Here is a 26,614-nt window from a genome sequence, read left to right as displayed (position 1 = left end):
AACCCCAGGTCCTTCTCTGCAGAACTGCTGCCTAGCCATTCGGTCCCTTGTCTGTAGCGGTGCATGGGATTCTTCTGTCCTAAGTGCAGGACTCTGCACTTGTTCTTATTGAACCTCATCAGATTTCTTTTGGCCCAATCCTCTAATTTGTCTAGGGCCCTCTGTATCCTATCCCTACCATCCAACATATCTACCTATCCTCCCAGTTTAGTGTCATCTGCAAACTTGCTGAGAGTGCAGTCCACGCCATCCTCCAGATCATTAATGAAGATATTGAACAAAGCCAACCCTTGGGGCACTCCACTTGATACCGGCTGCCAACTAGACATGGAGCCATTGATCACTACCCATTGAGCCCATCAATCTAGCCAACTTTCTTTCCACCTTATAGTCCATTCATCCAGCCCATACTACTTTAACTTGCTGGCAAGAATACTGTGCGAGACCATGTCAAAAGCTTTGCTAAAGTCAAGGAACAACACATCCACTGCTTTCCCCTCATCCACAGAACCAGTTATCTCATCATAGAAGGCAATTAGATTAGTCAGGCATAACTTGCCATTGGTGAATCCATGCTGACTGTTCCTGGTCACTTTCCTCTCCTCTAAGTGCTTCAGAATTGATTCCTTGAGGATCTGCTCCATGATTTTTCCAGGGACTGAGGTGAGGCTGACTGGCCTGTAATTCCCCAGATTCTCCTTCTTCCCTTTTTTAAAGATGGGCACTACATTAGCCTTTTTCCAGTCATCCAGGACCTCTCACGATCGCCATGAGTTTTCAAAGATAATGGTCAATGGCTCTGCAATCACATCCACCAATTCCTTCAGCACTCTCAGAGGCAGTGCATCCGGCCCCATGGACTGGTGCTTATCCAGCTTTTCTAAATAGTTCCGAACCACTTCTTTCTCCACAGAGGGCTGGTCACCTCCTCCCCAGGCTGCGCTACCCAGTGTATTAGTTTGGGAGCTGACCTTGTTCATGAAGACAGAGGCAAAACAAGCATTGAGTACATTAGCTTTTTCCACATCCTCTGTCACTAGGTTGCCTCCCTCATTCAGTAAGGGGCCCACACTTTCCTTGACTTTCTTCTTGTTGCTAACATACCTGAAGAAACCCTTCTTGTTACTCTTAATATCTCTTGCTAGCTGCAACTCCAAGTGTGATTTGGCCTTCCTGATTTCACTCTTGCACGTCTGAGAAATATTTTTATACTCCCCCCTGGTCATTTGTCCAGTCTTCCACTTCTTGTAAGCTTCTTTTTTGTGTTTAAGATCAGCAAGAATTTCACTAAAAGAAAAGGAGTACTTGTGGCACCTTAGAGACTAACAAATTTCACTGTTAAGCCAAGCTGGTGCCTACCATATTTACTATTCTTTCTCCAGATCGGGATGGTTTGTTCCTGTAACCTCAATAAGGATTCTTTAAAATACAGCCAGCTCTCCTGGACTCCTTTCCCCCTCATGTTATTCGGGGATCCTGCCCATCAGTTCCCTGAGGGAGTTGAAGTCTGCTTTTCTGAAGTCCAGGGTCCATATTCTGCTGCTCTCCTTTCTTCCTTGTGTCAGTATCCTGAACTCGACCATCTCATGGTCATTGCCTCCCAGGTTCCCATCCACTTTTGCTTCTCCTACTAATTCTTCCCAGTTTGTGAGCAGAAGATCAAGAAAAGCTCTGCCCCTAGTTGGTTCCTCCAGCACTTGCACCAGGAAATCCTCTTCACTTTCCAAAAACTTCTTGGATTGTCTGTGCACCACTGTATTGCTTTCTCAGCAGATATCAGGGTGATTGAAGTCTCCCGTGAGAACCAGGGCCTGCGATCTAGTAACTTCTGTTAGTTGCTGGAAGAAAGCCTTGTCCATCTCATCCCCCTAGTCCGGTGGTCTATAATAGACTCCCACCACAACATCACCCTTGTTGCTCACACTTCTAAACTTAATCCAGAGACTCTCATGTTTTTCTGCAGTTTCATACTGGAGCTCTGAGCAGTCATACTGCTCTCTTACATACAATGCAACTGCCCAACCTTTTCTGCCCTGCCTGTCCTTCCGGAACAGTTTATATCCATCTATGATAGTACTCCAGTCATGTGAGTTATCCCACCTAGTCTCTGTTATTCCAATCACATCATAATTCCTTGACTGTGCCAGGACTTCCAGTTCTCCCTGCTTGTTTCCCAGGCTTCTTGCATTTGTGTATAGGCATTCCACCATTCGACAGTCTCTACCCGGGCCTTTTCCTTCCACAGGGAGGATAGATGAGACCACCACTTGCGCCTCAAACTCCTTTATCCTTCTTCCCAGAGCCCGTAGCCTGCAGTGATCCACTCAAGGTCATTCTTGGCAGTATCATTGGTGCCCCAGTAGGCATACAGTCCAAGGGTTCTTAAACTTTGTGATAGTGTGACTCACATCTTAATGGAGAGATTAGGCATCTACGTTGGAAAATATAGGCCTAAATTATTTGTTCTTCAAAGCATTTCAGTAAAGTGCATGAAATCTTAAGAAACAGTTGAAATCAAGGAGGAGAGCCGATAGCATGTGACTTTCCAGCAGCAAGTAATCTACAGGATGCCAGGGCTCCACCGACCAAGGGTTGGTAATTGCTGCTCTTGCCCACATACTGGTAGGAAAAATTATTCTGTTTGAAAATACAATAAACTATTGTACTATTGTTTTAATTTCTTTTCCTTTCCCCTCCCCTCTGTGAAAATGTACAGAGGAGCATATGTCCCTCCAAAGTTAATGGGGCTACTCATGTAAGTGAGAGCTCATATATGCGAGCAAGGGTTTCACAATTTAGACCCCACATGTGTGTTAGATCTAGTCACTTTTTTTTGCCAACAATTTGCATGCTATACATACATCTCCTGATATACTTCCACCACAGCCTCTTCTGAGGAAGAATCAGAAGATTGAAAAGAAAAGAGGAAAAGGTCATTTTTTGAATGAGCAATAAATTATCTTACCCTTGTATGATTAAGAGATTGCATTATCTGTGAGGGTATTTACACATTTACCTATTCTTCACTGTTAATTTCCATACCTTCTCAGAGGGTCTGAGGGTTTTTTAATGGTGACATTCCTTGGCACATCCATGTTTTAACAGTAGCAACATTAACTCAAAGTTAACGACTTTTATTGATGATTTGATATTTGACTTTCATCTCCCCTGATAAGGTTCAGCTTTCAATTTTATTCAGTATTTGGGCTGTGAAATTAACCTTTTTTCCAAGTGACAGACTGCCAATAAGGTACACTGAGATGTACTGTCACTCTGTGTATGTCTGATTTTTGCCCAGACTGCTTCTAAAAAAAAACCCTTTTATTTAAACTTGTTTTGAATTAATGAGAACTCTTTAAGCTCTACAGCATCCTCACATTAGGATTTGGAATAATTGCTCCGTGCAATAAATAGCTCACTCTCTTCTCTTCTTAATTCCTTTCTCCGACTTTCCCCAGAGATAAGGGTTCAAAATGCACAATAAATCTCATGATTATTAGCAACTCTAACGTGAAGATAAAATGTTGTTCTTTGCCATTGTTCGCTTTTGCTTTCACTCTTTAAAAAAATCAATATTTTGCCTTAATGAATGTTTACTCTTGCTAGAAGTAGAAACATAATGGCTCAAACTACAGGTTCCAGTGTGCAAAACACCTCTATAGCATAACAATTAGCAACAGAGTTACATTAGTCTCTCAAAAAGCTTTCAGATGACTAGATGATAATTGCAATGCAATTTTACATTCTTCTGTATATTACTCTTCATGCAGTCATACTAAGGAATTACAGACTCAATCAAAAGTTAAAATTAGCAGCAAAGCATATACAATTCCCAAACTAATCATTTCAAAATACAAAACAGCAAGTCTAAGCTTGGTTTTTAAGCCCTCAAAAGCTAGAAAGGTCTGCAGGTTCAACTAACAACTAGGCCACTATCATTTTTAATGACTGACAGATCCCACTTTGACAGTGGCAGCAGTTGCATATCAGTTCCATTGTTGATGGTATGTAACACTTTGAGATCTAAGAATTTTAAGTGTTATGAAAATGTAATATTCATTCAGTAAGTTACAAAAGCCCTACACCTGCATTTCTATAATCACATTATTGAAATAACACGTGGAAATAAGAGGACCAATATTTGTCAATCCAAGACTATAAATAGAACTGTTAAATCTATTAAAGGAGAAAATGGAAGGCAGTGAAATAACTTAGAAAATGGAAGAGCAATTTTATAGTCAAAAGCTGCTTAACAAAAAGCCAGCGAAGCAACAGTAGAGTGGGAGTAAAGTACTCATGGTAACTTAATGTACCTAAGTAATCTAGCCTAGCACTAGAGTTCTATACCTAATTAACTTGCCAAATCCTGCATAACCTAATCAAGAGAGCTAGTCAACTTGCACAACTCTTTTAGAATCATGTCCACAGAATTATTTTACAACTGAGCCTTATTATTTAAAAAAGGATTAAGGAAAAGTAAATATTAGCCTATATGCATCTGATTTCAACTGGGCCGATTATTACATTCAAATTCCTGGGATTAACATAACATCATAGAAATCGTATGGCAAAGACAGATTCTTAGATTTTCTCTATTCCCCTCCCAGTGTAGGATTGTTCCTATCAGCAGTGCTACATCTTCAGTCTACCACAATACATTTCACTTTCAGCAATTTTTTCCCATTTCAAGCTTAAGATTTTCTTTGTTTATTTTCCTCCCTTAGCTGCTAACTATAGTGCCTTGGACTATTTCATAGAAATGGCTCTCCATTGCAGTTTCCAACCTTCTAATACTTGTGTACACATATACTGTAGATAATCAGTCATATAGCAAAACTATACATATTTAGGGACAGATACTCAGCTGGTATAAAACACCATCTGAGGAGCTGGTCCATAATAGTTACTGAAATCTTCCTTTACACTGTAAGTCAATTTCGCCATCCCATTCATATGTTCCCCAACCCTGCCTTTTGTATGTCCTACAATTTGTTCATATTCTTCTGATTGAAAGGAACTGAATTTAAACTGGGGAAGATTAAGTAAGCAAAGGAAACCATATACAAAAATTGATTTTGAAATATTTGCCAAAATTCTGAAATAGATAAGCTCTTTTTTGCATTAACACATAAATTCTGATTTTTTAACTAATCAGCTAGAACCTTGAAAATAAATTGATCCTGACTTGAAAAAAAATTATCAATACTTTTCAGTAGGCTGACTGGAGGAAGTGTATAGGTGAACTCCTGGCTGTACTGAAGTCAATAGCAACATTTCAGATTTTTCCCCCATAGTCACTGTGACCCTCACAAATGCAATAGGAAAATGCAGGGTGAATCTGTGCTTCCCAAAGGCTTATTGGATTTTCTGCTGTCTGGAAGATCATCTTGAATGATCATGGGAAATGTAGCTACACTATTATATGTCACTCAGAATTTTTGCAAAACTCTCTTTGGACCAAAGTCATTTTGTCAATTTGTTAAAGGATATTAAATGCTTCAACAAACAGATACAAAATACAATAGCTATTACAGCTATATATTTATAGACAGATATGAAAGGAATAAATAAAGTTTTAAGAGGTTGTAAAAGGCTATATACAAGGGAACCATAAAACCACAAAAAAAATATAATAAAAAAAATAAAATAAAGGCCCAGAAAAGCCTCTAAATAATACAATTCTGTCCCTGTCTCCAATTTGGATGGTTTCATGAGAACATTAGGGAGCAAGGCATCTTTGGTACATCATAAACTATAGGATGCTGAAGAATTCCGTTGGTTACACCCCATAGGGAGAAAAGATTGATGCATTTTTGTGGCATTTCAGACTTGTGCTTGCACACTGAAATTGGAATAATTAGGTGGGTTGGCATTGTTCTATTTCGTAATATGTATGAGGGTGAAATCCTGGTCCCACTGAAGTAAATGGCAAAGCTCTCATTGATGTCAATGGAATTAGAATTTCACCTAGGAAATTTGCATTATATCAAATACGTCAAACAGAGAAACAATGCTGTAAACATGGTTGCCTATTTTGTTTTAATGTGGAACATTAAAGTTAATTTCAGCAAGCTGTTTTCAATTTGGTATATTATACATTAGCATACATATCTGTAATGGCCTGATCAAATGTCCATTGAAGTCAATGGAAAAATTCCTACTGACTTCTGTGAACTCTGGGTCATCTGAGGCCTTCACTGTTGATGATGTAGTCTGATAGTACACGTAGAGATGGAGTGGAAGCCAATGATAGATTGAGCAACATCTCGTAATCAAAATCAAACCTTGAAATATTTTGTTATACACCATGCCTAAAACAGCTGTTTCTGACAAGAAAGAACAAAACCAGTCTACCAGAATTATAACATGAAATGATCAAAATGATTAAAACAATTAAAGTTAGGGAGTTTTTCAAAAACGTTACCACAAGTTGTTAAATGCTAGTGCAACAAACATTCATCATAAACTGGGAAGAAAAGGTTGTATGCGCCAGGGAGAGCAGAAGTAAAATACCTGTCACGTTTTCTGCCAAGATTTCTCAGAGCAGCTAATGAGAAAATATGTTCATCTGAAACTTGCAGCTTAGCTCTTTATGGTGGTCAGTGATAATAAAGACAGAAACATACTTTGTTCCACGTTAACTCTGCACTTCTATTGTTCAGCTCTTTTCTATTCATAGCCATACATTTTGATTAGTGGTAAAGACCATCCTAAAGTAGAATGGCCTGAGATAACACAAAGTATTTGGTCTATGCACAGCCAATGTTAGTAAATGAAGCTTGGTACCTTAGAGGTCAACAAAGTCCAAGGGTAAATTTCTGGCTCTGATGGAGTCAGGGGAAGTTTTGTGTTTATTTGACTAGACCATGATTTCACACAAAGAATTTTCAATACATGAATGATCTGTATTAAATAAAGTCAAATACACTTATTCTATACAGCATATAGTCTGCAGAACAGGAGCCAGTGAATAAGGAATGCATGCTATATTCCACTCGGATTCATTGGCTAACATATGAAGCTCTTTTGCTTTATTGAGCTATAAACTCAAGAACAGTAACTATTTGTTAAAACACACACATGCACACACAGCAGACCAACTTTATCCCTGACATAAGTCTACTGAAATAGGAAAGGTTACAACAAGGAAGCATTTGGGACAGCCTTTTCTCTTATTACTCAAACTCTTGCTCATTGAGTGACTTAACTTTTCTTGACTGATACATGGATTTATTTGATCAACTTGATTTGCAGCTGCCAAGTGCCAAGAAATTTCCCAATATCATTTAGAACTGAAACATGATTTATTTTAAGCAAATTGCATCATTCAGGAAATTAAATGCAAAAATGGTTCAAAAATAATCTGTTTATGTTCCAAGTCTTCCAGAATTGTTGTCTGATGGATTATTAATGAGTTTCTGAGAAAGTAGGTATTTTAGAATGATAGATGATTTGACTCCAGAATTCAAGTAATGATTCATTGAGTTTGACAGACTTGCAGCAGATTTGAACTTGTTTGGAAAGCCATTTCCTCTGGAACGGATAAGGCTCTTCTCCACCCCTTGCAAATGGCTCTTACTGAGCTACTGTGAGACAAAATTCTTACAGGAAAGCAAAATGGTCACATTTTACTTGTATCCACCAGGAACTTTCTTGCCTCATATTTGGATTTATTTTGTATAACTAGTTTCACCTTCTGGTAGCAGCTAGTAGGACTTTTAGAATTTCTCTGTTGAAAATAATAAGAGAACTAAATATTATTCATGTTCATTTATGCTGGGATGGATGGATGGATATGATCAGCTCCTGAAAATCAGAACTGGTGACACAGAAACAGGTTTTGAATAAGTCACTCTGAGCATATGGGGTCATTTGCTTCTAAAGTCTCATTATCTCACCCACTGGATTGGATGGTGGACAACCTTCTCTAAAGAAGAACGCCACCTTCCTCTTCTGTCTCACAGCAAGTAGATTGCTCTAGTTGAAGAATGCCTTGTTTACTATTTCCTTATACCTAGACACCAACCATTAGGGTCTACATTTATGTAACTCACTCTTTCAACTGTGCTATTCTGTCCACAGGGTTAAGTTAGGGAGATGATATCTATTAATGTGAGGGCTTACAGAGATAAGAGGGCTGATCCGGTTCACTCCCAGTTCTTCTGTAGGTTACTTGTGCTAATCGTAACTGTAAACAAAATTATTAAAATATTAGCATGATAGAAAAACAACTAAAATGCTGCTAAAATACTGAACTCCTTGCACACCTATGGAAAGGAATTAAATGGTTGAACAAGGAAATATAAGACAAAGATATGTGAGTGTACACTTCTGGTCATAAGAGGCTTTGAGTTATTTAAAAAAAAGCCAAATACTTATTGTCCAATTAGTGTTTCCTAACATAATAGACACCATTGAAATGGCAATGCCTACCAACAATTCTCTCAGATACCTTGAGAGGTAACTGTGGAAACATACTGATTGATTTTTAATGGCAACCAAATATAATGCTCCGTGACTCACATCACCCAAGTATACAGGAACCACCCGCTAACTTTAAAGAACACACTTAGAAGTTATCTTTAAAAACAGAAACCTATTCAAGTGGTGTGCACAGGGTGGCCTGCCCCTTCAAGGGACAAAGGCCTGGGGTCAGACAGCCCTGGTCAATTCCCAGACCCAATGGGAAGGAGTAATAATAAGAGCCAGCAAGAGGTCCAGTTGAGGGGAGGGGACCACAGGGAGAAGCTGCAGGAAGAGACAGTCTCTTGCAGTAATCCTGGAGGAAAGAAGACTCCAGATGGAAAGCCCTAGGAATCATGGCTGGAAGTTTTGTTTGCCTCTTGGGAGTGTGTTGTCATTTGACCATAAATGGAGCACAATAAAAAGGGCTAAAGTCCAATTTGATCTGGTTGATAATTCCTCAGATGGATGAGGAAGCCAACACCTTACAGGTTGTATAAAGTCTATATTTTTGCCTCTTGTTTTAATACATGGCTTCCATTTGATTTATGAAAGAAATTTAATGAACTCAGCTCCAGGATATATAATATAAAGTAGATCAAAATATACATGACTTGCCTAAACTGAAATCCCAATCCAAAATATGATATAGATGAAATATCAACTTTTATTGTAATCTCCACTGCTTGAATGTTTACATCATATCTTTGATTAAGAAGCCTATCTAGAGCCATTCATGTTTTCAAGACTCAATACCTTGTTCATTTTAACAGATTAAAAAAGTGGTTATAATTTAAAAAAGCAAGGAATGATCTTGAGAGATCCAGAATCCAGTAAGACATATTCTGCTATTAATGCATTCTCTTGGAAATGGGATAGCCTGATTACACTTTTAGCCATCTGAAAAATTTTGGATCCTGCCAATTGCTCAGCCTCTCTTCTAAGAGCAACAGATATTGTCCACGTCTCCTCTAATTCTTCATCCTTCTAATTCTGTGCATGTATAAAGGTGATTTCTTCTTTTTAGTAGAATCACCATCTCAAACCCAAACAAAATTCTCAGGATCCCAAAAGCAGCAGAGTGCATCAATTGATGTACCTGAATGGTACACATTTGGCCCTAAGCTAAGGCGGTCAAAATGCCCATGAAATTGTGCCCAGTTACTTCAAGTCTGAATTTAACCTATGCCGTGAGGGTCTGAGGTCACACACATGCAACTTTACTTGTTTTTCCTTAAGCCCCTTTTTAAAAAAGGACACCCAGTGTTAACAAATAAACATCCTTTTGTCTCATCCTACTTGTAATATGTAAACCAATTTACTCTATAATAAAAGCAAGCTACAATCCCCATGATCTATTGAGGGTTCTTTTGAATAACTATCACAAAAATGTAAAAATCTGACAAATCCTAATTTATTAAAAACCCAAAGTTTATCAAAGGGAACGATTCTCTGGTTTTATGCAGTGTTGTTCTAGCCAAGTCAGTGCTAGAATATGAGAGCAACAAGGTGGGTAAGGAAACATCTTTTACTGGAAAATGAAGAAGAACTTTGTGTAGCTCAAGAGGTTGGCTCTCTCACCAACAGAAGTTGATCCAATAATAGATAGCATCTCACCCACCTTGTCTCTCTATTCTCTTGTTTTGAAGCTATGACATTAGAGATGGGCCTGGACAAATTTTGGATCTGAATACTAGATCTCAAAATTCCAGGAGGTTCTGATACCATGTTCTGGGCTGGGCCCGTCACTATAATATATATTCTTAAACTATATTTTGGTTAGAAAAATAACTGTCTAAGTAACAACATGTTTGTTACTGACACCACATTCATCATTATAAAGAAGCATGATTCACCTCTTTCATCTGCTTCAAGAACGGTCTATTTTATCATTTATCCTTGTTTTTGTCTTGTCTATCAATCAGGTTTTTGAACTGCTATGAAGCCTAGTACATGAATGTATATTTAAATCTTCTTTTATAACAAATACTCCTTCGGAAAATGACAATATTTAATCACATGTAAACCCACAGAAAAAAATAAAATAAAATCATGATCCAATAACAAAGGATCGGTTTTCAATTCGCATAAGCCAGGAAATTCAGATTCCAATCCATCCTCAGCATAACACATTATATCTAGGTATTTCTGATATACAACAAGGCATTGGAGCATATGACCACACAGTTTTAAAGCCTGTTAACATTAGAAGAACATAATTAAAATAGAGGGCACAGGACAATGAATTAAAAATTGACTTTCTATGATCTGAGTTTCTTGGCCATTGACATTATCAGCATGTATAATTCTCTGTGATCCCTCGGTTTTATTTTTAAATACAGAAAGGAAAAATAACCATGCATACCAGTAAGAATATGATATAGTTTCGACAATTACTAAAATCTGGATATGATTCCTACGGAAATACACAAAGGGATAAACTTTCTGCCCCACTCCACAACTTTTATGTTATGCAAGTGATGTACATGGGGTGGAGACTGGCTGCATTACTTTTCCTGAGGGTTCCTGTGGCTTAGGAATCTCTCCACTGTGTGTAGAGCTGGGATACCTGACTCATATGCCACCCTCTTCATAACCCCTTTTGCTGGGGAATGGTGAAGTGTGTTTCTGGGCAGGAGGGCAAGAAAGAATGGGAATCAAGAAGTGGCTGCAATGCATAGCACTGCAGTTGGTAGATGGTCCTTTGCCATCTGTGGCCAGATGGCAAAGTTTAGAGGCAGGTGCCAAGTCAAAGGTCAGAACCAGAGAAAGAGTCTGGAGTGAAGCAAGGGGTCAGAGTCAGTGTCAGGGTTAGGTTGTAGAAGCAGGGACCTGAAGCAAGGTAGGAAGGCAGGAACCAGGAACAGATGGGGGTCTGGGATAAGGAGGGCAATCCATAGCAGCAGCCAGCTAGGGACCCAGGCAGAGACAGATGCATCCTGGAGGTGAATGCCTGGCTGCAAGGATGGTGTCGCCAGAAGGGCTTCGGCTTCCTTGACCACAGGATGCTGTTCCAAGAAGAAGAACTGCTAAGCAGAGATGGGGTCCACCTGTTGAGGAAGGGGAAGAGCATATTTGGAGGGCTTTAAACAAGGTTTGAAGGGGACAGGTGACCAAAACCCACAGGTAAGTCAGAAACATGGAGACCTGGGAGAAGGGTCAGAATCTAGGGGGGAGCCTGGCTTGTTATAGCAGGGATAAAGGAGAGACAAGAAAGAACTGGGGGGGGGAGGGGAATCAAATCAGTATTTTAGATGTCTGTATACTAATGCGAGAAGTATGGGAAATAAGCAGGAAGAACTCAAAATGCTAATAAATAAACACAACTATGACATAGTAGGAATCACAGAGATTTGGTGGGATAATACACAACTGAAATATTGGTATAGAAGGATACAGCTTGCTCAGGAAGGAAAGGCAGGGAAAAAAGGGAGGAGGTGTTGCCTTATATACTAAAATGAATATACTTGGACTGAGATTGAGATGAAATAGGAGAAAAGGGGTAAAAAACAAGGGAGATGTCATGGTATGGGAGAGGCTGTTCTAGATTTGATTTTGACAAACAGGGAGGAACTGGTTGAGAATTTGAAAGTGGAAGTCAGCTTGGGTGACAGTGATCATGAAATAGTAGAGTTCATGATTTTAAGGAATCATCGGAGGGAGAACAGCAAAATAAAGACAATGAATTTCAAGAAGAAAGACTTTTGCAAACTCAGGGAGTTGGTAGGTAAGATCCCATGGGAAGCAAGTCTAAGGGGAAAAACAATTGAAGACAGTTGGCAGTTTTTCAAAAAGACATTATTAAGGGCACAAGAGAAAGCTATCCCACTGTAGGAAAGATAGGAAGGATGGGCAAGAGACCACCCTGGCTTAACAACGAGATCTTCAATGATCTAAAAATCAAAATAGAGTCCTACAAAAAGTGGAAACTAGGTTAAATTACAAAGGATGAATATAAACAAGTAACACATGTATGTAGGGACAAAATTAGAAAGGCCAAGGCACAAAACAAGATCAATCTAGCTAAAAACATAAAGGGTAACAAAAAAAATTCTACAAATACATTAGATGCAAGAGAAAGACCAAAGACAGGATAGGCCTGTTACTCAATGGGTGGGATGGAAAACAACAACAGAAAATGTGGAAATGGCAGAGGTGCTTTATGACTTCTTTGTTTCTGTTTTCACCAAGAAGGTTGGTGGTGATTGGATATCTAACATAGCGTATGCCAGTGAAAATGACACAGGATCAGAGGTTAAAATAGGGAAAGAACAAATTAAAAATGACTTAGACCAGTGGTTCTTAAACCTTGGTCCATGGACCACCAGTGGTCTGCCAGCCCCATTCAGGGGATCCACATATAGTTCTCTCTAAGGTGCATGCCTGGGCAGCCGCATCAGAGAATGAAGGGCCACCCACTTAATTAGTGGAGCCACACAGGTGTGGCTCCACTAGTTAGGTGCCTGGACCCTGGAGAAGAAACACATGAAAGGTGAGGTGGTGGCCTTGGGGGCAATGGGGCGAGAAGAGGGAGTGGGGGGAATTTGGGATGTGCAGAGTTGTGGCATCCAGAGAAAGAAGCGACTTTCCCCAGCTCCAGGACTGCAGCTGCCGGGGAGAAACGGCCCTCCTTCCCAGCCCCAGCTCGGGGGCTGCTGTGGTGGGGGAGAGAGGGAGAGACCCCACTCCTTCCCAACCCCAGCTTGGGGGCTTCTGCAGCGGGGGACAGAGGGCACATCCATCACATTTAAAAGGTAAGACTACTGTACTGATACTAAAATGAGATGTGTGCTTTTATTTGTAGAACAAAAAAAGTTTATTAAGTTTTTTAAAATTATGCTTTTATCCAACACACTTTACAATACTTAGCTAACAGAACCAAAACCATTTGGAAAGATCATTAAGTGGTCTGCTAGATCCTCAGCAATTTTCAAGTGGTCTGAGAAAAAAAAAAGTGTGAGAACCACTGACTTAGATGTCTTCAATTCACCAGGGCCTGATGAAATGCTTCCTAGAATACACAAGGACCTGACTGAGGAGATAACTGAGCCATTAGCGGTTATCTTTGAAAAGTCATGAAAGCTGGGCAAGATTCCAGAAGATTGGAAAAGGGAAAATACAGTGCCAATCTATAAAAAGGGAAATAAGGACGACCTGGGATGCCCAGTCAGCTTAACTTCCGTACCCAGACAGAAGCAAATATGGAGCAAATAATAAAACAATTTGCAAACCTCTAGAAGATAATAAGGTGATAAGTCACAGTCAGCATGGATTTGTCAAGAACAAACTGGGTCAAACCAACCTGATAAATTTCTTTGACAGGGTAACAAGCTTTGTGGATGGGGGAAGCAGTAGACGTAGTATATCTTGACTTTATAAAGCTTTTGATACTGTCTCACATGACTTTCTCATAAACAAACTAGGGAAATGCAACCTAGGTGGAGCTACTATAAGGTGGGTGCAAAATTGGTTGGAAAACCATTCCCAGAGAGTAGTTATCAGTGGTTCACAGTCATGCTGGAAGGGCATAATGAATGGGGTTCCGCAGCCACAGGGATCCATTCTGGGTCCGGTTCTGTTTAATATCTTCATCAATGATTTCGATAATGGCATAGAGAGTACACTTATAAAGTTTGCGGATGATACCAAGCTGGGAGGGGTTACAAGTGCTTTGGAGGATAGGATTAAAATTCAAAATAATCTGGACAAACTGGAGAAATGGTCTGAAATAGGATTAAATTCAATAAGGACAAATGTAAAGTACTCCATGTAGGAAGGAACAATCAGTTGCATACATACAAAATGGGAAATGACTGCCTAAGAAGAAGGAAAGGGATCTGCACCACAAGCTAAATATGAATTAACAGCGTAACACTGTTACAAAAAAAGAGAACATCATTCTGGGATGTATTACCAGGAGTGTTGTAAGCAAGACAGAAGAAGTAATTCTTCTGTTCTACTCGGCTCTGATTAGGCCTTACCTGGAGTACTGTGTCCAGTTCTGGGTGCCATATTTCAGGAAAGATTTGGACAAATTGGAGAAAGTCCAGAGAAGAGCAACAAAAATAATTAAAGGTCTATGTAATGGGGCAGCTGCCCCACTACATGAGGAAAAGGGCTAAAACAGGCCAGAGAGGCTGCACAGAACAGCAGCCAATTAGCAAGGGCCTGTGGAGATCCAATCAAGGCAAAGCGAGAGGCAGCCAATCAGGGCCGGGCTGGGTCCTACATAAAGGCTGCCTAGCAGAGGAGGAGGACTGGCTCCTGAGGTAAGGTGGTAGCACCTTGGACAGAGCAGTGCTGGGCAGGCTCGGGGGAGGAGAGGAGGCTGCGGCCCCTGCTAAAAAGGGTCGAGAAGGTGCACGGGGCCAAAGGAGAAGTGGCCCAGGGAAGATAGATGGACAAGAGGGAAGCGAAGGAGGGCAGAGAGAGGCTGCTGCTAAAGGGTCCCTGGGTCGGGACTCAGAGTAGTGGGTGGGCCTGGCTCCCCCGCTTCCCCCTTACACTGCACCTGGCCACAGAGGAGTGTGGCCGAGACAGACTGAAACTTGCCCCTGAGATGAGGGGCTAGACTTTGGGGTTGTGGTTGGCCACCGAGGCAGATGCTAGCTGAAGGACTGTCGTTATCTTCCCCACCCCCCGGAAGAGGGTAAGAATGGAGTAGGGGGCACTGCTGGAAGGCAGTGTCCTGAAGAGTATGCCACCGAGTGGAGAGCAATATGGGTCCCAAACCATCAGAGCAGATAGCGAGTGAGACACCATGCGCAGAGGGCGCTCTGCAGCGGAAAAGAGCTAATTCCTGGAGCAACCCTCAGGAGGCGCCAGTGGTGGTGAGTCGTTACCCCGTCACAGGCTACAAAACATGACCTATGAGGGGAGATTAAACAAACCCAATTTTTTCAATCTGGAGAAAAGAAGACTGAGAGGGGACACGATAAGTTTTCAAGTACATAAAAGGTTGCTACAAGGAGGAAGGAGAAGAATTGTTCTTTTTAACCTCTGAGGATAGGACAAGAAGCAATGGGCTTAAATTGCAGCAAGGGAGATTTAGGTTGGACATTAGGAAAAACTTCCTAACTGTCAGGGTGGTTAAGCACGGGAATAAGTTACCTAGGGAGGTTGTGGAATCTCCATCATTACAGATTTTTAAAAGCATGTTAGACGAACACCTGTCAGGGATGGTCAAGATAATACTTAGTGCTGCCATGAGTGCAGGGGACTGGACTAGATGACTTCTTGAGGCTCTGTGATTCACCTAGTTGTTCAGACAACTTTCTCTTTCTGGTTTAAGTATTGTGTCCCAGCTAATAAGTGGGGCTGGACCTCCCCCAAGTCAGGAGCTTCATGAGAGGAGCCTTTTGTGATCTAGAGCTTCACTAAGCTCTCTTCTCCACAGGGTCAGAGGAGCTGCTGAGGGTTAGTCACCGTCTGCAGTCTACCTGGGGACCTATGAGCACAGGTTTGAGGCCCATAGTCCCTCATAGGGGCTCAACCAATTTGCTGAAGCCCACCTCCTCTGCTTCACAAAATGTATTTCTGGTGAAGCAGAGAACCTGAGCCAATAACTTCTTACCATCTGCTGTTAATTAAAATATTAAATACCAAAACTCATGGATTTAATAAAGACACTGGATTTACAGTTTTACAACAATCTGTAACCCAGTAATCCCGTTTGTTTATCCAATGACTACAGAAGTATTATCTAGCCACTTCATCTTGAACGATGACCAACTCTTACAATATGTATTAACTACTTATGCTCATCTGTTCCACCTCGCATTTAGCTGTGACACTTGGAATCCTTTCCCAGACCTGAAGAAGAGCTCTGTGTAGCTCAATAGCTGGTCTCTTTAACCAACAGAAATTGGTCCAATAAAAGATATTAACCTCACCCATCTTGTGTCTCTAAAATATCAGCAAGCATTCAAGAAAGAACACATGATATGAGGAATATTTATGGAGAAGAACAGAAATGCTGCTCCTGAGGCCGGAATACGGCCTGTGGGGTGGGGAAAGAGACATCTGAGAAACTTTCAGAGGAGGGACCTGCAGAGTAAATACATAACAGTTCCTATAATAAAAGGCTAGGTTTTACCTAACGTGTTTGACAAATATATAGATTTACTTCAGAAGGTACACTTATTTTTAATGGATAGTTTTTTCTTCTTGCTTTCAGGCAAACTGCCCCATTAGCGTCAGCCTGTAAACTTACGCATTATCAATATGTAAATTTTAATTGTTGTTGTTTTACAATTAACTACATTATTTTTCCAAAGAAACAAAAATAGTTGCAGGCTTTCTGTTCCATTTAAGAATAAATACAGGAAGCTTTCGCCTAAATGAGAATTCCCAGTCACACACAGTTGCTTAACAAAACATTGTTCAGTGTCAAAAACTACAATTTAAGGCAGTTAATGGTAAGATTTTGTGAAAGTTTGAGCAGTTAAATTATTAAACTGTGAGATGCATAACTCTGCCGGATAATAGCTGTGCATTCCCCAGCTTGCAGAATGTAAATGTAGCTATTAGTGTGGGGAAAAACTCAGTTTAACACTTCAGCTAGTTTTTAAAAAAATAAATAATAATAAAGGCAATCAAACAAGCATGGCTGAACAGACCTCAAACTTAAATGTAAAATACTTGTTTTAAGTAGGCCAAGATTTAGGAAGAAAATCTATCAACTGTAGCAATGTCAAATCTTGCTTCTATTCTGGTTAGTAGGCTTTGGTCTCGCTGAGAGGGCACTGGAACAGGACAAAGGGACCTTCAACCTGTCCCAGATGAGCTGTTTAGGAGTCTCTCTATGTGGAGTGAATCTTCATCTGGTAAAATTTTTACTTCCTTGTCCCCCCACATCCATGCCATAAAGGGTAGGGCCATAGTGCACTGTGCTCTGCCAATCCTCATTGGTGCAATGGATCCTATGGGGCCATTTCAATTCTACAGGCTGGCAACAAGCTGAAGCAAATCCTTAAACTTCTCTAATTTGCACCCGAGCTGGGTCACCCCTGAGATGGAAGGAGATGGATAGGTGGCTTTCAGGCACCTCTACAACTGCCTTCCTCTACAGCTAAGGTCATTTTAGAGATAACACAGTGGTTACCATAAAAATAACCATTACTAAACTATGCTATCAGACATGCTGCACTAACAGTTGGAAACTGCTGAATTTTAATGGAGATTGTTGTAACTAATTTTTAATGGTGATCATTGTAACTAGACCAAATTTTGTTGTCAGTTGCACCACTGTATGAGGATACACCAACACTGAATAGCCCAGTTGGGTCCAATGCCTTTAGGCAATTATTATTCATTCATTGAGCAACCAGAATATTTTCCAGTTGCCTTACAGGTTTAAAAAAAAAAAAAAGGACATGAGCCCCATTCCAAAGAGCTAGGTAAGAAGGTAGGTAAGAAAAGTCACCAGAACACAAGGGAAGGAAAATGGTGAAGAGGGAGAGGAATGGAGGCTAAAGATTACAAATACAAGACAATGAGTAATCTTAGTGGTGTCCCAATAATTAGGTTATTTGGACGGTAGGGTGGTTTTTGTTTTTATTTTAAATACACATTTATGATGATCTATTAATTCACATTTTTTGCAATTTCATCATGGTATACTTAAACATGTAAATAATTACACCATTGCAAAATGGGATTATTATTGGTGTCCATTAAAAAAAACAGAGTAACCAATTAAACTATAGGCAGGCAGCATATAAATACCCAATGGAAGTTTAGCCAGAGTACTGGAGCCAGCTCCAGTAGAGTTCTAGACCTAGGTTTTACGTCTCATTCAAAAAAATGGCTACTCCTGAAGCATTGTGCTTTTGCCCATAATGAGATATTAGCTCACTATTGACTCAAAAAGAAGACAATCTACAACTTGATGATATGGTTTAATTTCAGGGTGGGTCAATGTTCAGGCCAATTTTTGTTTCATACTAAATAGTTTAGTCTCAGCTAGTGAAGCATTCTGACTCATTTCATGAAGGCCAATGAACTCCAGATTTGACTCCAGTTATGCAGGTGTAAATATGTTAAATTTATCTTAATTGGAATCACTCCAGATGAGGCACTTTAAAGGATATCAGTATCAGAATTTCATCACTTCACAATGTTTTTAGATTACTACCATATTTATGTGGATTAGAATAGGTGAAATGCTGTATGAAATCGATGAAAGGGTCAGTAACACATTTTCGATCTCATGAGCCATTGTCTCCCTCTACTTCTCTGTATTTACACAAAGACCATAATTTCCAAAGCTAAAAAGTATAGTTTATATGTAACATTATAGCAAGCTTTTATTCTGTTTGATGTAATAATCATGATACAATTATAAGCAAAATTAAAATATGGTCTTAGGCCAACAACAGTAGGATCCAAATATGATCTTCCAAAAAGCTGAGGCATTTAGATATAGGTTTGAGTCTCCTGCAAAAATATAATCAAAATACTTTTATGGTTCTAATTAATTTGTTAAAGGTTAATCTAACAATCGATAAAACCACACAAACATACATAAAGTACTCAGCAATGTAGTAATCTGATCTTTTTATATATAATTTGAGAGATCTGTAAGCAGGCTGAGAAACAGACATCGGAGATGAGCATTGGGGTAAGTCAAGCCTTTAGGTTAATAAAGCAAGCTAGCTTCCTGATAATCAGACTTTATTTTCTAATTTTTACTAAAATGTAAAAGCTGGAGGCATACTATCAAAAGTCTCATATAAAAGGAACAAATGACTTAATGACATTAGCAACGCTACTTGGTTTATGGAAATGAGACAAATAACACATCTTAGCCTTTTTTAAAAACTTAACTAGATTTATTAACTTTATTAATAATGAAAATTTTAAAATGTGTTTCTATGGGTACAATTGTGTCCATAAGAAAGATCTTAAGATGTTTGTTGGATTATCAACTAATATGAGGAGCTCAGAGGGTTTTGAAACTAATATTTATAAAGAGCAGTCAGATCTTTCCAATTACGAAGCACTCATTTTAATTTAGCTATAAGAGTCTATGGATGAGAAGACAGATCTCTTGTCAATTAGGGTTACTTCTGTGGGTCTCCTTTCCCTCTCTGGAAGGTTTTGAAAATTTTACAACGACTATATAGTATATTCATCCCCCAATCTCAATGTACAGCCTAGTATATCAATTTTAACTGATGACATGTATCCAAAAATTGAAATTGGCTGCTCCTGTAAAAAAAAAATAGCGTCAATTTACAGTCCATTCAGCAGATGCATTCCTATGACAACTGATTATGATTTGTCATTTTACTACAATACTAGTCAAATTTAAAATTTTAATAGCTTTTCTCCAAATAAAAGCACTGTTAGTATTTTTTAAAATAGTACCTTTGAAGTACCTGGCTATCAAACACTAATTAAAAGCAGCTTGTTGTTGTTTACTTGATTTAGCATTAAAGTATATATGTACAATAAACATGCTCAGACAGCTACTTTATCTATTATATTTGACATTTTATTGACAGGTTCGTTACTACAGTCTTCTCACTATTCTACATGCATGCAGCATATGCCTAACCCTATTACCATTGATTTCATTTGGAGGAGAATTAGGCCTTACATGTATCTATTGTGTATCCATTAGAAAACTCATCACTCAAATTCAGCCCCTCTCTCCTTTTATCCGGAAGATAGTCCAGCAAAGAAACAAACGAAAATGAAGCCTTGAGACACCCAACAGAATATCTCCACACCCATTCAACTTGTGTGATACAGTCTATTTTGGTGCACTTCAAATGTAATAGACTCAGCTACTCTACCTCAATACAACCATATAACTTTAAAGCCACAGATGTGAATACACATTTAATACCATAAGCAGTTCATAAATATTGATTCTTTTCTGAAGAGCTAGCCATCTGCTGCTATCCACAGTGTCTTCTTTATGCTACAGCACGTTAATCAAAATTCAAAGTCAACATAAATCATTAGATGAGAACACAAAATATGTCAATTCTTCAGATAGTTTCCATTATCAAGAAATATTGTTTTTTCTTCTCAAGTCTATTTCATTCCCCCGGTATATGAAAAGTTCCAAAATGAAAATGTGAAAGACTTTGACTGAAAGGCAGTATATAAATGTAAAGACATCAAAATGGTTTGAAACCTAAGATGAAATAAGCATCAAAATATACCTATGAGCTAAGTAAGATTTTTTATATCTGTTTGACAGCTGGGTTACCTGGGCACAGCCAATTACTCCAAGACCCCATGGGGCTAGTTCCTATCCCCTACTCACATAGCCCTGGTCTACACTAGGCATTGAGGTCGAATTTAGCAGCGTTAAATCGATGTAAACCTGCACTCGTCCACATGACAAAACACTTTCGACTTAAAGGGCTCTTAAAATCGATTTCCTTATTCCACCCCCAACAAGGGGATTAGCGCTGAAATTAGTTTTGCTGGGTCGAATTTGGGGGTACTGTGGATGCAATTAGATGGTATTGGCCTCCGGGAGCTATCCCAGAGTGCTCCATTGTGACCATTCTGGACAGCACTCTCAACTCAGATGCACTGACCAGGTAGACAGGAAAAGGCCCGCAAACTTTTGAATTTCAATTTCCTGTTTGGCCAGTGTGGCAAGCTGCAGGTGACCATGCAGAGCTCATCAGCAGAGGTGATCATGATGGAGTCCCAGAATCGCAAAAGAGCTCCAGCATGGACCGAACAGGAGGTATGGGATCTGATCGCTGTATGGGGAGAGGAATCCGTGCTATCAGAACTATGTTCCAGTTTTTGAAATGCCAAAACATTTGTGAAAATCTCCCAGAGCATGAAGGACAGAGGCCATAACATGGACCCGAAGCAGTGCCACATGAAATTTAAGGAGCTGAGGTAAGCCTACCAGAAAACCAGACAGGCAAAAGGGCGCTCCGGGTCAGAGCCCCAAACATGCCGCTTCTATGATGAGCTGAAGGCCGTTTTAGGGGGTTCAGCCACCACTACCCCAGCCGTGTTGTTTGACTCCTTCAATGGAGATGGAGGCAACACGGAAGCAGGTTTTGGGGATGAGGAAGATGATGATGATGAAGTTGTAGATAGCTCACAGCAAACAAGTGGAGAAACCGGTTTTCTCAACAGCCAGGAACTGTTTCTCACCCTGGATCTGGAGCCAGTACCCCCCGAACCCACCCAAGGCTGCCTCCTGGACCCACCAGGCGGAGAAGGGACCTCTGGTGAGTGTACCTTTTAAAATACTATACAAGGTTTAAAAGCCAGCATGTTTAATGATTAATTTGCCCTGGCATTCGTGGCTCTCCTGGATATACTCCCAAAGCCTTTGCAAAAGGTTTCTGGGGAAGGCAGCCTTATTCTATCCACCATGGTAGGACATTTTACCATTCCAGGCCAGTAGCACGTACTCGGGAATCATTGTAGAACAAAGCATTGCAGTGTATGCTTGCTGGCATTCAAACAACATCCGTTCTTTATCTCTCTGTATTATCCTCAGGAGAGTGATATCATTCATGGTCACCTGGTTGAAATAGGGTGCTTTTCTTAAGGGGACATTCAGAGGTGCCCGTTCCTGCTGGGCTGTTTGCCTATGGCTGAACAGAAATGTTCCCCGCTGTTAGCCACGCGGTGGGAGGAGGCAAAATGCGACCTTGTAACGAAAGCACATGTGCTATGTATGTAATGTTAACAGCAAGGTTTACCGTGAAAGAGTGTACCCATTGTTCTATAAAATGGGTCTTTTCAAATACCACTCTCCCTTTTTTTTCCTCCACCAACTGCATGTGTTTCAAGGATCACAGGATCTTCTTCCCAGAGGCTAGTGAAGATTAGAAGGCAAAAAAAACGCACTCGCGATGAAATGTTCTCTGAGATCATGCTGTCCTCCCACACTGACAGAGCACAGACAAATGGAGGCAGACAATGTCAGAGTGCAGGAAAGCACAAAATGACCGGGAGGAGAGGTGGTGGGCTGAAGAGAATAAGTGGCAGGCTGAACAGAGGGCTGAAGCTGAAAGGTGGCGGCAGCGTGATGAGAGGAGGCAGGATTCAATGCTGAGGCTGCTGGAGGGTCAAACCAATATGCTCCAGCGTATGGTTGAGCTGCAGGAAAGGCAGCAGGAGCACAGACCGCTGCTACAGCCCCTGTGTAACCAACTGCCCTCCTCCCCAAGTTCCATAGCCTCCTCACCCAGGCCCAAAAACACGGTAGGGGGGCCTCCAGCCACCTAGCCACTCCACCCCAGAGGATTGCCCAAGTAACAGAAGGCTGGCATTCATTAAGTTTTAAACTTTTAAAGTGCTGTGTGGCCTTGTCCTTCCCTCCTCCACCACCCCTCCTGGGCTACCTTGGTAATTATCCCCCTATTTGTGTGATGAATTAATAAAGAATGCATGAATGTGAAGCAACAATGACTTTATTGCCTCTGCAAGCGGTGATCGAAGGGAGGTGGGGAGGGTGGTTAGCTTACAGGGAAGTAGAGTGAACCAAGGGGCGGCGGGTTTCATCAAGAAGAAACAAACAGAACTTTCACACCATAGCCTGGCCAGTCATGAAACTGGTTTTCAAAGCTTCTCTGATGTGCCCCGCACCCTACTGTGCTCTTCTAACCGCCCTGGTGTCTGGCTGTGCATAACCAGCAGCCAGGCGATTTGCCTCAACCTCCCACCCCGCCATAAACGTCTCCCCCTTACTCTCACAGATATTGTGGAGTGCACAGCAAGCAGTAATAACAGTGGGAATATTGGTTTCGCTGAGGTCTAATTGAGTCAATAAACTGTGCCAGCGCACTTTTCAACGTCCAAATGCACATTCTACCACCATTCTGCACTTGCTCAGCCTGTAGTTGAACAGCTCCTGACTACTCTCCAGGCTGCCTATGTATGGGCTTCTTGAGCCATGGCATTAAGGGGTAGGCTGGGTCCCCAAGGATAACTATAGGCATTTCAACATCCCCAACGGTTATTTTCTGGTCTGGGAATAAAGTCCCTTCCTGCAGCTTTTGAAACAGACCAGAGTTCCTGAAGATGCGAGCGTCATGTACCTTTCCCGGCCATCCCACGTTGATGTTGGTGAAACGTCCCTTGTGATCCACCAGTGCTTGCAGCACTATTGAAAAGTACCCCTTGCGGTTTATGTACTCGCCGGCTTGGTGCTCCAGTGCCAAGGTAGGGATATGGGTTCCGTCTATGGCCCCACCACAGTTAGGGAATCCCATTGCAGCAAAGCCATCCACTATGACCTGCACATTTCCCAGGGTCACTACCCTTGATATCAGCAGATCTTTGATTGCATTGGGTACTTGCATTACAGCAACCCCCACAGTAGATTTGCCCACTCCAAATTGATTCTCGACTAACCGGTAGCTGTCTGGCATTGCAAGCTTCCACAGGGCTATTGCCACTCACTTCTCAACTGTGAGGGCTGCTCTCATCTTGGTATTCTTGCGCCTCAGGTCAGGGGGGAAAGCAAGTCACAAAGTTCCATGAAAGTGCCCTTACGCATGCGAAAGTTTTGCAGCCACTGGGAATCATCCTAGACCTGCAACACTATGCGGTCCCACCAGTCTGTGGTTGTTTCCCGAGCCCAGAATCAGCGTTCCACCGCATGAACCTGCCCCATTAGCACCATGATGCCCACATTGGCAGGGCCCGTGTTTTAAGAGAAGTCTGTGTCCATGTCCTCATCACTCTCGTCACCGCGCTAACGTTGCCTACTCGCCCAGTTTCACTTTGCCAGGTTCTGATGCTGCAAATACTGCCGGATAATGTGTGTGGTGTTTAATGTGCTCCTAATTGGAAAAGTGATCTGAGCGGGCTCCATGCTTGCCGTGGTATGGCGTCTGCACAGAAAAAAGGCGCGGAACGATTGTCTGCTGTTGCCCTGACGGAGGAAGGGGCAACTGACAACATGGCTTACAGGCTTGGCTTACAGGGAATTAAAATCAACAAAGGGGGTGGTTTTGCGAGAAACTGAATGGCCGCCTCAAGGATAGAACTCAAAAACCTCAAGGATAGAACTCAAAACTGAGTTTAGCAGGCCATTGAGTTCACAGAGGGAGGGAGGGAGGAGAAAATGAATACAAAACAAATCTGGTCTATTTCTTGTTTTGAGCCACTTCATCTATCTTTATACATCATGCTGGCAGCAGACTGTGCAGTACGACCGCTAGCCATCGTCACCTCCTGGGTACTCAGCAGAAGATGGTGCAGTATGACTACTGGCCATCGTCTTCTGCTAGCTGCAGATTAAAAGGCAGTGCGCTGCCAGGAGGACTCAATCGCCATGAGATGAAACAAGGGAAATGACCTGGCTGAGTCACTCTCATGTTTGCCCAGGCACCTGATTAAAAGAGCACCCAGGACTACATCGAAGACGGCTACCAGTCATACTGCACTGTCTGCTGCCAAAAGGCAATAAACTGCTGCTGTGTAGCAATGCAGTACCATGTCCACCAGCACCCAGGAGACATACGGTTAGCTGAGCAGGCTCCATGCTTGCCATGGTATGGCGTCTGCACAGGTAACTCAAGAAAAAAGGCGCAAAACAACTGTCTGCCCTTGCTTTTACGGAGGGGAGGGAGGGAACGGGGGCCTGACAATATGTACCCAGAACCACCCGCAACAATGTTTTAGCCCCATCAGGCACTGGGATTTCTACCCAGAATTCAAATGGGCGGTGGAGACTGCGGGAACTGTGGGATAGCTACCCACAGTGCAAAGCTCCGGAAGTCGACGGTTGCCTCGGTACTGTGGACACAGTCTACCGACTACATGCACTTAGAGCATTTGTGTGGGGATACACACACTCGACTGTATAAAAAGGCTTTCTACAAAACCGACTTTTATAAATTCGACCTAATTTCGTAGTGTAGACATACCCATAGAGTAGTAACTTACTTTGCGAGCAGTGCAATTGAGCCAGATTCTAATACCCTTATACATCTAGAGTAGCATCTGACTGCAAAAGATGTCTCTTTAAAGTGATTAAATTTCTCATGGAGTAACTCTGAGGCACTATTCTGTCAGTAAGGGCATAACAATCTGTCTCACAGATTTTAACATGACTATTTAGGGAGTAAGGTACTACTCAGCATGAGAAAGGGTGACCCATAGAGTGTCAGTGACAGAGCCATGCATCCTAATAGCTGGGCAATATTTCCCTGACTATCTCATAATTAGAGAAGATGGAGATTGACTGGAAAGTAGAAACTTCTCATGGTCTTACAGTAGTTGAATAAAAATAATGAATTAATTTTCATGGTATTCTCCACCCTTTCTATGTGCTTTCTGGGAATATTTGTATGAGATATCTTATTTGCAAGGATGTTAGTGGTCTTGTGAATACTCCTGTCAATATGCGATTGCACAGGAAGTTTTTGTGTAGCCATCCTGAAAGCTCTTGATTTCCTTCCTCCTTGTAAGCTGCTGGCTTGTTTCTCTAACCCAGGAAGGACTCACTGTCAGCCTTAAGTCTCTTTCAGGACACAGTTTTATTCTTCAGCATAAACACTTGGGAAAACATCCAAACAAAAAGCAGTTCCTCTACCTACTATGGGCTACAGCTTCCAGAGGCCCTGAAGGGAGGACATACTGTTCATTCCCCTTGCTTCAGAACTTATTGCATGCAACCATCTGGTTCCTTCAGTTCCTTCTCAACTCAAGTCACTTTCTGGCTTTTATAATCACCTGCTTCCTTCCCAGCTGGGTCCAATAACTCAATAAGACTTGCTGGCCCAGGGCCCCTAAGAGGGCAGACAACAAAGATGATCAATTGCACACCCCAAATAATAAACTTTTGAAAACACTGAAAAAGCACATAGCTCATGAACATCCCTTAAATGTTTGAGTAAAATGTTTGTTGATTAAGTATGAAGAACAAAAAGTTGTAAAAATCAAAGTATGTTCACAATATATTTTCAGAAAACAAAGCTAAACTAATCTAATAAATTACGTGCTTTGAAATAATCCCCCCAGCTCTGCATCACAGCCCTTCCTCCTTTTCAAAAATCCTGTTACTGGATATGGATCTACATAGTTCATTACACAATCAACAGGGAGTCACTCCCCAAGAGGATCAAGAACAAAAAAATGTCAATTTAGATGTAGTTTTCCTCCAGCTCTTGATTTAAAACCCTGATAGGAAAAAAACAGCCCT

General features: G+C 41.1%; 1 protein-coding gene across 4 annotated transcripts in view; it reads right to left on the bottom strand.

Moving 5' to 3' along the window:
* Positions 1 to 26,614, bottom strand: part of CDH13 (cadherin 13) — a 781,695-nt gene that overhangs the window by 433,935 nt on the left and 321,146 nt on the right. The window contains exon 5 of one of the 4 annotated variants that reach the window (XM_043494836.1): positions 19,305 to 19,674. The exons of the other annotated variants lie outside the window; for them this stretch is intronic. Coding sequence (XP_043350771.1) covers positions 19,582 to 19,674 — 93 coding nt within the window. The 3' untranslated portion in view covers positions 19,305 to 19,581. Of the gene's footprint in view, positions 1 to 19,304; positions 19,675 to 26,614 lie in introns of those variants that run through there. 4 annotated transcript variants of the gene reach the window in all.

The sequence above is a fragment of the Dermochelys coriacea genome, chromosome 12 (assembly GCF_009764565.3).
Source record: "Dermochelys coriacea isolate rDerCor1 chromosome 12, rDerCor1.pri.v4, whole genome shotgun sequence".
NCBI lineage: Eukaryota > Metazoa > Chordata > Testudines > Dermochelyidae > Dermochelys > Dermochelys coriacea.
Note: the sequence above shows the minus strand (reverse complement) of the source record. Positions and strands in the feature narration are given on the sequence as shown.